This window comes from Canis lupus, chromosome 16 (genome assembly GCF_048164855.1).
Source record: "Canis lupus baileyi chromosome 16, mCanLup2.hap1, whole genome shotgun sequence".
Classification (NCBI taxonomy): domain Eukaryota; kingdom Metazoa; phylum Chordata; class Mammalia; order Carnivora; family Canidae; genus Canis; species Canis lupus.
The window spans coordinates 45,690,337-45,702,960 of record NC_132853.1 but is presented as its reverse complement, the minus strand read 5'-3'; the positions used below and the strand labels follow the sequence as shown (position 1 = coordinate 45,702,960).

At 40.4% G+C, this 12,624-nt stretch overlaps 1 protein-coding gene across 2 annotated transcripts in view; it reads left to right on the top strand.

Annotated features, from left to right (window-relative positions):
* GNA13 (G protein subunit alpha 13) overlaps nt 1-12,335 on the top strand; it is a 41,206-nt gene extending 28,871 nt beyond the window's left edge. For both annotated transcript variants that reach the window (XM_072781046.1, XM_072781047.1), the window contains exons 3-4: nt 363-413; nt 6,790-12,335. In XM_072781046.1, coding sequence (XP_072637147.1) covers nt 363-413; nt 6,790-7,362 — 624 coding nt within the window. In that variant the 3' untranslated portion in view covers nt 7,363-12,335. The remainder of the gene's footprint in view (nt 1-362; nt 414-6,789) is intronic.
* The last annotated feature ends 289 nt before the right edge of the window (nt 12,336-12,624 follow it).

The following is a 12,624-nucleotide window of genomic DNA, read 5'->3' as shown; positions in this document are numbered from 1 at the left end:
AAATGTAGACAGAATCCCCCATAAATTATAGTTGTATGTTTATCTCAAAAGCAGTTTTTACCTTTTATTTAATTACATCTTCCCTTTGGATATCTAGATTGTTCTGTCACTAAGTGTACATGTCATCCTGTCAACCAAGAGTGTTACTGGGGGACTGCCTATGGCATTTGTGAAGTTGACCAGGCTGGAGCTCTGGCAGAGGCAGACGCTGTATACGTTCTTAGTGGCGTTAGTTGTACCGTCTGAAATTTGTAACTAAACAAACTGTTTGGATTCAGTGTACGACCAGACAGTTTAATGTAAACTGTTGTAACAAAATCTTCAATTTCTAAGCTCTAATAACTATTTTCTTCTTGTTTTAGGGTGAATCTGTAAAATATTTCCTGGATAACTTGGATAAACTTGGAGAAGCAGTAAGTTTTTGTTTATGTTTATTGCCATTTGAAAGCAGTAGTCAGGATATTAGTTGGGAGGTTTAGAAAAATTATGTATTAAGCTGTTTGCTTCTTCCTCCTTCCTAGTGGCAGTATCCAGACTGTCCCTGCTTCATTTTTTTTTCCCCTCTGTTATCCAGATCTCTGCCATTTCCACGAGGAGTGCCTTATCCACCAATTCATGAACATAAAACTGTTTAGAGAAAGTTTATATTTGAAAATGAGATTGTACATTATCTGTTCTACCTCGGTGTGTGTGTGTGTGTGTTGGTAAGCAGAAACAGAATACAGTGGGTTGATTGATTTCAAAACCTTTTAGGAAACGCTGTTTTTCAGTTGAGAAAAGGCCTGCTGAAGAGACTCCATGAAGGAGGAGAAGGAGTTGCCCTTGGAAAGAGAGTTGATGATTTTCCTCTTGGCTGGCACTGTGGCTGGCTCTGGCCGCCTGGGCCTGCTGCAGACAGGGCAGCTGCTCTGTGTTCTCGGGGGGTGGACTCAGGCCAAAGACTGGAAGAAAGGTTGCTGTGCTCAGAAAATGTTTGAAAGTCACTGCCCTAGAGTCATTTGTTACCATCTAGATTTACTGAAGCATTATTTGCCTCCTCTTAAAGCAGATTTCTGGTAATACCTTTTAATATAGTCTTACACATTCTTTGAGATTCACTTTAAAAATAAAACTGAAAGAAACATGAAATGAAGAACCCACTGCAAGTAGGAAAGTGACATATTCAAGGACACATGATAATCTACCTTCTTTTTGCAAGATAACATTTAAATTCCCTTATTTTGGATTTTACTAAATTGCACTTGTCTGCACTTAAGCCAGTGTTTTTTTCTCATGCCTCTTTCCTAGATACTTGTGTTCCAGAAGTTGGGATCTCCATATTAATGGGTTTTTACTCAGTCCACATCATTGAAACTTGGTATTAAGAGTTTATTTCATTGTCTCTTTTCCATCTGGTTAGATTGTGAACCTTACATTATAGGCCCAAGTGGAAAGAGGAAAGCCTTAGTAGGTAAACTAATTTTTAAGAGTTATTTAGGGCAGCCCGGGGGGCTCAGCAGTTTAGTGCCGCCTTCAGCCCAGGGTGTGATCCTAGAGACCCAGGATCAGGTCCCACGTCGGGCTCCCTGCATGGGGCCTGCTTCTCCCTCTGCCTGTGTCTCTGCCTCTCTCTCTCTTTCTGTCTCTCTCATGAATAAATAAATAAGTAAGTATTTTTTAAAAAGGAGTTATTTAACAAAAAGGGGGGGGGGTTATTTCATATTTTCTAACCCAAACAGTGCTGATTTGACCTGTTCTCAATTTGCCTCTTCTTGTAAGCTTTCCTTGAATGTACCATTCAAATTAGGTCCCTCCTCTTGTGTTCAGTATCAGCCCTTACTTTTTTCAAAAATCATTGCTCTTCTACAGTTGGTTTATTTATTTATACGTTTACTTGTCTTTTACCTGTCTCTTGCCATAAGGTCAAGGACCTCATGTCTTGATTGTGAAGAGTTTGGTTCTGGATGCCTAGTAACGATGCCTGGAATACAGTAGGCACTTAACAAATAGCTCTTGAATTAATGACTCTAGGCCAACTCTATATTATAATAGTCTTAGGTTGAGAACAATTCTGAGGCCACATCTGTAATAAAATAAAAAATGTGTGGTGATTCAGTTGGTAGGTGTAAAGGAGGGGAGAGTAAACCGGCTGTCACAGATTGGCCATTCATTCTATGCATATCAGACAAGTTCCATGATTGCCTTTGCTTCTCCGTCTCTGATTGAAGTACCAGGGCATTGAAGCCCTGCTGTGTGCCAAGCCCCATGACCCTCTAGGGAGTGGAACTGCACAGGGGTCAAGGATGTGGGCTCTGCAGCCAGACCACTTGGGACCTGAGCCCAGTTCTTTCACAGACTAGCTCTGTGTGACCATAGGCTTCTCTAAACCGTAATTTCTTCATATCATGGACATAGAAAGAACCTGACCTCAGAGAGTTGTGGGATAATTACATGAAATAAACCCCATGTCTTCATCTGTTCAGGCTGCCATGACAAAACACCATAGACTGGGTGGCTTAAACAACAGACATTTAGTTCTCATAGTTCTGGAGACTGGAAGTCTAAGATGTAAGTACTAGTATGGTTATTTTCTGGCGAGGATTTTCTTCCTGACTTGCAGACTATAGCCTTCTTTCTGTGGCTTTTTCACACGGCTTTGACTCAGTGCATTCACGTGAGGAAACAGAGATCTCTTACTCTTCTTATAAGACCACCAAGATTATCTCATTAGGACCCTACCCTATGACCTCATTTAACCTTAGTTATGTCCTGTAAAAGCCCTTTCCCAAAATACAATCACATTGGGGTTAGCATATGAATTTTGGGGGGACATAGTTCATCAGTCTGTAACACTCAGTGAGGTATTCAGAATAGTGCTTTGCATGTAGTAAGTGCTCGTTAGCTATTGTGTTCTTTGTTCCCTGTTTTTAAGGAATTCATTGTAGTCAGAGACAAAATTATACATAAAACAAGCAGAGGACAAATAAATGATACCAGTCATGAAGATAAGTATTAGTTCGGGCAGCCCTGGTGGCGCAGCGGTTTAGCGCCGCCTGCAGCCCAGGGCGTGATCCTGGAGACCTGGGATCGAGTCCCACATCGGGCTCCCTGCATGGAGCCTGCTTCTCCTTCTGCCTGTGTCTTTGCCTTTCTCTCTCTCTCTCTCTCTCTCTCTCTCTGTGTCTCTATGAATGGATAAATAAAATCTTAAAAAAAAAAAAAACTGTCTTAAAAAAAAAAAAAGGTAAGTATTAGTTCATAGAATGGAGAGACATATTCTGACCAGGGAAGTTGGAGCTACCCCATAAGAGTAAGTGAATCTAAACTATCTGAAGGATGAGATGAATTTAGATATGTAAAGAGATGCGGCCCACCAAGATGGGAGACAGCTGGATATGTTTAATTTTAGGCACATCCTTCTGACAAAGGACCTGTGACGTTCTTGGCTTTAACTTATAAAACCAGAATTTTAGAAGGCAGTAGCTTGGGTCTGGATACATTGTTTATTGTAGTTGTACAGTTGTGCAAGTGAATGGTCATGTAATGGTACCAAGATGTGCAGCTTTGGCAAGTCTTGATGTGAGGCTCTGTGGTAAGCCTAGACAATGTAGAGCAGAGTCTCCGGTTCCAGAAAACTAGGAGTAAAGAGGTTCATGAAAACCAGTCAGCAAAGTTTGGATCGGATGCAGTGAGCAACCTCCAAGTAAGTTCTAAAGTTATGACGCAGGAGGGTTAGTTTGAGAGTGGCTTAGGGATGGAACCAAGAGATGTGAGACATTCAGGGCAGGGAAATTAGTGAAGAGGTGGTAATCCACACCCAAGATGATAACAGGAATAGCAGAAATAAGGAGAAACAGGATTTGAGATAAAATAGGTAATGCAGAGAAAAGTCCTTAGTCCCCTAGACGGGGGAGTCTTACCGCTGGGATTGTTAATGGAGCAGGAAGTAGAAAGGAGAGCATGCTGGTTGGCTTAGAGGAGTTGGTTAGGAAGAAAATGAGTTTTCTTAATTGAATATGTGTGTTTATGAATAGATTGTCAAGTGCAGAGTGAATGGTGAGCATTTAAAAATGAGAGAGCAGTGGAGGGGGCCCGGCCCGCCTGGGTGGCTCAGTCGGTTAAGCAGTCAGCTCTTGGTTTTGGCTCAGGTCATGCAGGGTCCTGAGATTGAGCTCCACATTGGGCTCTAAGCTAGGTGTGGAGCCTGCTCCCTTCCCCTCCCACTGCCCCCCCCCCAACGGAAAAAATAAAGATAATAAAGAAGATAATAAATAATAAGAGAACCAGGGGACGTGACAGGAGCTCACCCAGCTATCTCGGCATTCTGGATTCCTTCTCTACAGCTAGACTGTGCGGTGCATGCACGGTATGCCGGCCGGCCCAGGAGCACTTCCCTGTTGAGTTCATTTAGGCCTCACAGCCCCCTTGTGAATGTTACTGTCTGTATTTCACCAATGAGGAAGTGGAGATGCACTAGGACTAAAGGACTTGGTCAGGGTCACACGACTAGTATGTGAAGAGCTGGCTCTGGAACTGCCAGTTCTCTACTCCGTGCTTCTGCCAGAGCAGCTAGCAGTTGATTACATTGTACTGGTTTGGGGGCTTCCTAGGAATTAGCCTTAGCTTCCTAACTAGATTGTTAGCTTCTAAGTGAGCAAGAAGAACTTACAATTTTTATGGAATTGGAAAATTAACAACTACCCAGAGCTGGCATGTTTCTGAAGTAGTTGGCACATGTGCACTGCAAATTTGTACTGCGTTTCTGGAAAGCAGTTGGGCTTTAAGTGTCCAGTGTCATCAAAATATTCATAAACTTTGGCTTCCTAATCTTATTTCTGGTTATTTAGTTTAGGAAATCGTCCAAAGAGGGGAGGGGATGGTTACGTGTGTGAGAATTTTAATTGCGGAATTTCTATTAAGCTAAAAAATTGGAAGCAGCCTTAATGAACACTGGTCGGGGGTGTGTATATAAATGACAATACAGGGATCCCTGGGTGGCGCAGCAGTTTGGCGCCTGCCTTTGGCCCAGGGCGCGATCCTGGAGACCCGGGATCGAATCCCACGTCGGGCTCCCGGTGCATGGAGCCTGCTTCTCCCTCTGCCTGTGTCTCTGCCTCTCTCTCTCTCTCTCTGTGACTATCATAAAATAAATAAATTAAAAAAAATCTGGTGATAAAAAAAAAATGACAATACATTAATCCATTTGACACATTTATTTATACTCCTTTAAAGTGAAATACAACTGTCTCAGTGTGCATAACAGTTCATGATGAAATGTTAAATAAAGTAGGGCAGGCTAAAAATTGTGGATGTGCTGTTTGTAAGTAAAGTAGTTAAGTATGTGAACAGAAGCTAAAAGGAAGCCTGGAAATGCCAGCATGTTTTATGGAGGCCTAGCATTAGTTAATAAATGGTTATGGATTACATATAACTGAGAACTGCCTACTTTTTTTTAATGCTTAACTCCATAGAACCATTTTGAAGAAATACTCACATTGTAATGAAATTTCAAAATTATATTACACTATTTGGAAAAGCATAAAATACAGCATTGTTAACAGTCAGCGTTGTTTGAAAATCTTGCCTTGATTTAAAAAAGAAAAAATTGACAATGAGCATTAAAAAGCTCTCCTATTCAGTATTGCCAAAGAGCCAAGTCAAAGTTCTGAAAACACACTAGCCTGAAAAGAAGGAACCAGTTATACTGTATCTGGAAGTATGCTGTCTGGAGTAGCTGGTGACTTCTGAGACTAGCAACTTCTGTCTGTCCAGGGTCTCAAAGCTGACTGGTCCGCTTCACAGAGAAGGGCTCATCTGGTTTTTGCATAAGCTCTCCTCTGGGGCGGCCGGCCCTGTGTGGTCCCCTCCACTTACTTCACAGGCCCAGGCACTGACAGAGTGACTCCTTGTGTCAGAAGTGAGAAGGTGGGAGCACAGCTGCTTGGGCCAGATGCTGGAAGCACACCTAGGAGGCCACCCAAAGTAAATCCAGTACATCGGCTGTAGTAGAAGTGCCGTTTGCCATGCACATGGTGTGGCTGCAGTGATCAAGCGGAGTGACCATTGTGGGAGTTTTTAGTCGTGGAGGTAGGGCACAGGAAAGGGGTGTTTAGAAAGAGCTAGAGAGAGGTAGCCAGAACTGTGCGCCGGGAGGTGGCCTTCACGAATTGGCGCTTCAGCCCTCCTTGCTTTTCACAGAGAGATAAGAAGCAGGTTGGAGGAATGAGTAGGAAGCCCTGGGTCACTCTGGCCGGAGCAGAGGGTGGGTCAGTGAGGAGTAATATTAGGGGTAGAGACACGACAGTAGGCAGGACAATGGGACACCCGAGAGTTAAGACTTCAGTCTGAAGATACTGCAGGAGTGGAAAACATAGAATTTTGAACCAGTCTTCGTACCCCAACATTTTAATGTATCTTTGCATTTTGTAATGAGAATAATAGTGTACTGATGCTTTAATGCAGCCAGAAGTTATTAAAAAGATAAGTTGGTGTGGCGCCTGGGTGTCTCAGTCAGCTTAGCATCTGACTTCTGCTCAGGTCATGATCTCTGATCTCAGGGTCCTGGGGTCAGGCCCCGCATCCCTGGCCCTCCGCTCAGCAGGGAGTCTGCTTGTCCCTCGGCCCCTCCCTTTGCTCATGCCCACAAATGTGTGTGTGCTCTCTCTTTCTCATGAATAAATTTTTAAAATATTTTTTAAAAAATTAAAGATAAGCTATTTGCATATCCAGTCATTCAACCAGTTAGTAGTTCATCGGAAACGTTAATTACTTCTGGGTTACTGAGTGTAAAGCAGTTTTTTTCTTTTCCAGGATTACATTCCATCGCAACAAGATATTCTGCTTGCCAGAAGACCCACCAAAGGCATTCATGAGTATGACTTTGAAATTAAAAATGTTCCTTTCAAAATGGTTGATGTGGGTGGTCAAAGATCAGAGAGAAAACGATGGTTTGAATGCTTCGACAGCGTGACATCAATACTTTTCCTTGTTTCCTCAAGTGAATTTGACCAGGTGCTTATGGAAGACCGACTGACCAATCGCCTTACAGAATCTCTGAACATTTTTGAAACAATCGTCAATAACCGGGTTTTCAGCAATGTCTCCATAATTCTCTTCTTAAACAAGACAGATTTGCTTGAGGAGAAAGTGCAAATTGTGAGCATCAAAGACTATTTCTTAGAATTTGAAGGGGATCCCCACTGCTTAAGAGACGTCCAAAAATTCCTGGTGGAATGTTTCCGGAACAAACGCCGGGACCAGCAGCAGAAGCCCTTGTACCACCACTTCACCACTGCCATCAACACAGAGAATATCCGCCTCGTGTTCCGTGACGTGAAGGACACCATTCTTCACGACAACCTCAAGCAGCTCATGCTACAGTGATGGACAGAAGACTGGCCATTTTAATCCCTTTTGTCCTCTTGATTGTGTTCTGTTTGTTTTGTTTTTGGAAATAGCAGTTTACAACAGGAATGAGAAAAATCTTGATTCTAAGTTTAGCTTCTTGGAAATCTTAGTCCTCCTCCTGCAGACTTTGGTTTGTGGCTGGCTGAAAGCTGCTGAGTAACAATCGCCGATACCTGTCGATGTTCAGTCTTTGATCTGTTTCACTGTGGCTTCCCTTTGAGGGGGTTCTAGTTTCCTGCCAAGCCTCTGACTAGATAGAGTTCAGGCTTTAGCTTTTTCCACTTCTCAAACTGAATTCTGTAGTGCCAAGTATGGAAGGTGTCTTCGAATCTTTCTTGGTATGAGGTTAAGAATATTCGGTTCTGACACAAGCAAGGTCCCTTTTTTCTGTCCTGTGCACGGCAGCGACACTTGTGCCTCGCTTTACGGTGACCTGTTTTGAAAGGGCTATTGGAAAAAAAGTTTGATCTAAGGACTGGCATTCTGTAGCTTTACACAGATTTAGCCTTCGTGTTTTTTTTTAATTGCTTATATAGCGACAGTTGTTTAGTTTTAAAATTTCTGTGGTTTCTGAAGGTAATGTTCTTAGTGTTTTAAAGTTTACATAAGGATTCCTGGTCTGATGCTAATGGAAGTTCACAAATGGTACGGGGCTGAGGGAGGGGAGCAAGAGGGAGCCAATGCCGTACAGAGTGTTTTGATGCAAAGTAATGAGTGAAATATAGTGTGCCCTTTTCATATTTAAATATCATATAATAAATGTGCCATATGTGAAACATTCTGGCCATAGCAGCAGCTATAAAAATTGCAAGTAACTTGATAACAGAGCTTTCTAAATAAACATACTGTTTCCAGGATGTTACGTGCTTTATGCTCAGACTTGTATGTCCTGTCTTGGAAGATTCGGGTCCTCACTGCAGAGAATCACTGTTGTACCATCACAGAACATCTTTCTTTTGCTCTCCTGTTTATTCCCATCAACTCCAACTGTGGCATATATGGGAGTTTTTATTTGGAGCTTGCCAAGGTCAATGTTTTCCTGTCAGATGACTCAAGAAGGCATTGTTTGAGATTTGTGTTCATTCTTGGTGTGTCTCTAAAACATACACCTACATGTTCATATCATTATTGCTTATGAAATTCTAGCTTTATTGAGGTACATTTTGAATGTTTTGGGGATACTTCTAAGAATAAGCAGTAATTTTTTTAGGTCACACCGAAATATGATTGCATTTGACCTCACCACGTATGAAATGAAAGTATACTCTTGCAGCAGCTTTGTGATCTCAGATGTGGTCATGGTGAACTCATCAGAGGGACTGGTTTGCAGTACTGAAAATACTGCCTTGTAGGTTGTGTGTGATGTTAGACCAGGGCTAGAGAGGCAAATGCCCAAGGCTGGTGACAGTTTGGAAAATCTGACAGCTTTTCTCCTTTTCCTGAAAATTGTGATTAAGACTGTGATACCTGTCACTTTACTGTAGAGCTGTGTTCTCAGGTATTCTGTTGGCTAGAAAGTCCTTGAAAGATTGGTCAACATTATGGATCATGCAGCCTTTCCAAGATGGTGGCTCTTGGTGGGTCTGCAGTCTAGTGTGACAGTAGGACTTTAAAGTGAGCTAACCAGGGATTGTTCGTAACTGTTCTTGACTTTTCTTGCATTTGAAATTCCACCATCATTTTATCCATAGTAACTTTCAGTGTTTTCATGCCTTGGTCATACACGAGCTACAGACACGTAGCCCTGCATCATAATTCAAGTCTTCATAGTATACAGTTCGTGCATGTTTGAATAGTTCTACATCCAGTGCTTCTTGCCAAAAAGAATATAGTGTTTAAATTCACAGAATTAGAATAACTTCAGTGCTAGTGAATGTCTGAATATGCGCACAGTAACATTGGGACTTTTTGCTGGAGAGTCTTTGTGTAAATTTCGCAAATAGTTTAGTTGAATGGCCCAAACCATTGAACTTCAGTGAAGGCTAAAGTAAGTTCCCTGTACAAAGAGCAAACTTGGTCTTATTTAAATTATATTTAAGATCTGTGATATGAACCATAAATCTTGCCTGACAAAGCAGCAATCACCAAGACTACCACCAAGAAATGTTACAACACCAAATAGATATGGTATGATTTTGGGTATTTGCAACTTTCTTAACTGATGTTTGTGATGTCTCAACGTTTTTTTAAAATAAAATCTAGACTATATTTTGAGGCAGCAGATTACTTCTATTTAATGGCAGGCTTGTTTAGACAGTGGAAGTGTGAGGTCTCAGTCTGAAGCCTTTAGCTCCCCATTTTTTACATACTGTATTTAAAACCAATTGAAGGAGTCTTAATACCTGTACTATAAAGACTAGATTCTTTTGAAATACCACTATATGAAGAAGAAAATGAAATTTAGTGAACCAAATTGAAAGGGGGCTCATCACTTTACTATGCCAATATCCCTTCATCTCTAAAACAGTGGTTTAAAGTTCTTTGAAGTGTGTTTGCCTTTTTAAGTCTTAATGGTTATGATTTGGAATAAAATGTGCCTAATTCTCTATTACATTGTGTTCCTAAATCCAAATGTCTTCTCGTTGAATTCATAAGAAATGTCACAAAGGTGTCCTCATTGGCCTTGAAGAAATGTATAAGTATACAGAGTTGCCTTATAAATCAAAGAACACCACAAATTTGGGTCTCTGTTTTTATAGGGAAACGGTTTTGCCAAATGTTTTCTGAAGATCCACATGATATAAGGCTTGCCTCTGCCACTTAAATATAATTTTTTAATGCCCCAAATCATTGCTTCCTGCCAAATACTGTATGAAATCAAAGTCTTAATGTTACTGTCTGGAAAAGGTGCTTGGTAGCTGCAGAGCAACCACAGCCAAAGAAGGTGAGGTCGAATGAAAAAGATCACCCGTTTTTGTTGTTTTCTTTGAAGTTGCACTGGCGTGTGTTTTACATAGTGAAGATCCTCTGGTTAATCTCTCAAGCTGAGGTTGTTTAGGGAAATCCTTTTTCAGTTGGTGGCAGTGGTTGGTTTAAAGTTGAAGGAAGTAAGAGTATGTTAATACCAGAAATGATTAGAAGTATTGATTTAGATGCAACAGAAATGATTATGCCCTGTCATTTTCTTAAAGAGAGAATGAGTAAATCTTAACTCCCAGTGTGTATCCAAGTACGTGTATTTATGCTTTTGATGAAATGTATTCTCAGCCTTAGTACATATATCCGGTTATGCCTTATTTATGTGAAGAATAAAGTGACCAAGTCATGTTCTGTTATGTTCTGAAATTCAAATCACTATTTGAGAAGGCCTCAAATTGGTGCTTTCATTATGTAATGATTCATTTAGACAAAACCCCAAACCAAGCCATTTGAAACAAGTTTCTCTCCGTTGCAATTTGTAGCAATGTTATTTCTGTATATGTAAAATAAGAAGGCTAAGGATCAGTGTTAACTCTTAATTTCTTGTTTGAATCCATGAAATCATGCCTGTAAAGCTCAGTCAAACATTTGTAACAAACTCCCCAATAAATCTAGAGAAAGTTTGCTCTGTTACCTTTTTATTGCTATTAGTTTTCTTGAGGGAATCAAGAACAGAAATTTTGCATGTGTCTTTTTCAGTTGGAAGTTTGACCTAGAACTAGGTCACTTTATGTCATTTCCCATCATTTCATTCGTCGCACATGTTGTGCTGCTTCCCTGTAAGGACTGATTTTCTTTTATTGATAGGATGCAGGCTGGCCTTTCAGCCTAGTAAACATGAAAGGGGGGGGTTGTATGAGAGTGGGTGTGTATGAGTCTCCATGTTCTGAATAAGGCAGAGGTATAATACATACCCATTATTTTATGGTACGAGGTTAGGGCTTAATAAGTTTATAATAGAAATTGAAGTCTAAACCTGGACATTTTAAACAGGTTGGACTTTCTGGCTTTTTCAAGTACCATCAAAGCAATGGTAGCCTTAGGCTGGTAAGTGATTATTAACAGCATTAGAAGTACAGTGTTTGTACCACTAGCATTCTTGTGTCTACTTGAATGTATAGTTAGCATTTAAGTAAATATGTTCATTCTTGTGGCATCCAGGTCTGACCATCCGGTTTCAAATGCCAGAGCTCATATGGAACAAAAAGAGTTAATGATTGGGCAGTATTTTCTGGGTTGATGGGAGATTTGGGGACCTATCCAAATCTGCTGTTGATAAAAAAAATTTCCAGATAGATCAAAGTATGCTAGGACCCACTATGCATACATTTTCAATCTGTGAGTGTGGTGATAGAAATATGCTACTTATTGGGTATCTGATTTGGATTTGTATTTAGAAAGCTTGTTTATAATGTTTCTTGCCATAGTAAGTGATATATTTGTCCTCAGTTATGCCCATTTGATGGTACCAGGGGGGAACAAGGGGGGGGGGTTAGGGGGTTAATTCCCGGAAAGTATATGTAACAATGCAACAAACTATATACCATTTGCTCTCTCTTTACCTCTTACTTGAAAGCAGAATGGCAAAATGTTTTAAATGGCTTTTCTGTACCACTCTACCGTGATGAGAGCTCATTTACCACAAGAAGCCTTATCAAGAAGTATATTTTGTAACAACCTCACAGATACTGTACCCAACAAAACATGATTTGTATTAGCTTTGTATAAAAAATACTTGTGACTTAGGTTTTTTTATACGTATTAAATCTTTTTATAACTTTCCAGAAACTAAGAAGCAGGTTATCTGATATTGCTGTAAATTTTTTTTTTCCTGTCAGTGCTTTAGTTCAGGATTGGCAATAAATTATTTCTAAAGGAGGTCTGAAAGTGGAAAGAATGGTTTGATTTTATACAATGAATCGCTAGGCATTAAGGCTTTTTACTTTTGTACATATTTTGCAAAAATTTTGCCTCTTGCTATTAATATTTGCTTTGTAAAATTACTGACATTAATAAACATTTATAAACTATTCAATACTACGATGTTATTTAAACCAACAGTTTGATAAATGAAAGTGTAAAGCAGATACTTAGTTAAGCTTGAAAACAAAAGCATAGTGATTTTTAAAAAGCACCGAAATCTCTCTGCACAACTCCAACAATATTTCACCTTCCTATTAAGCTACAAACTTTTCCTTACTAAAAATGGGGATGTGGATCTCATCCAAACAAGCTCCCAGACACTTAATATGTTTGGACGTGGCAATGGGGAAAGGAGGGCTACTCCTTTTTCTCTCTGCTCCTTTTAAGATTGTTCAA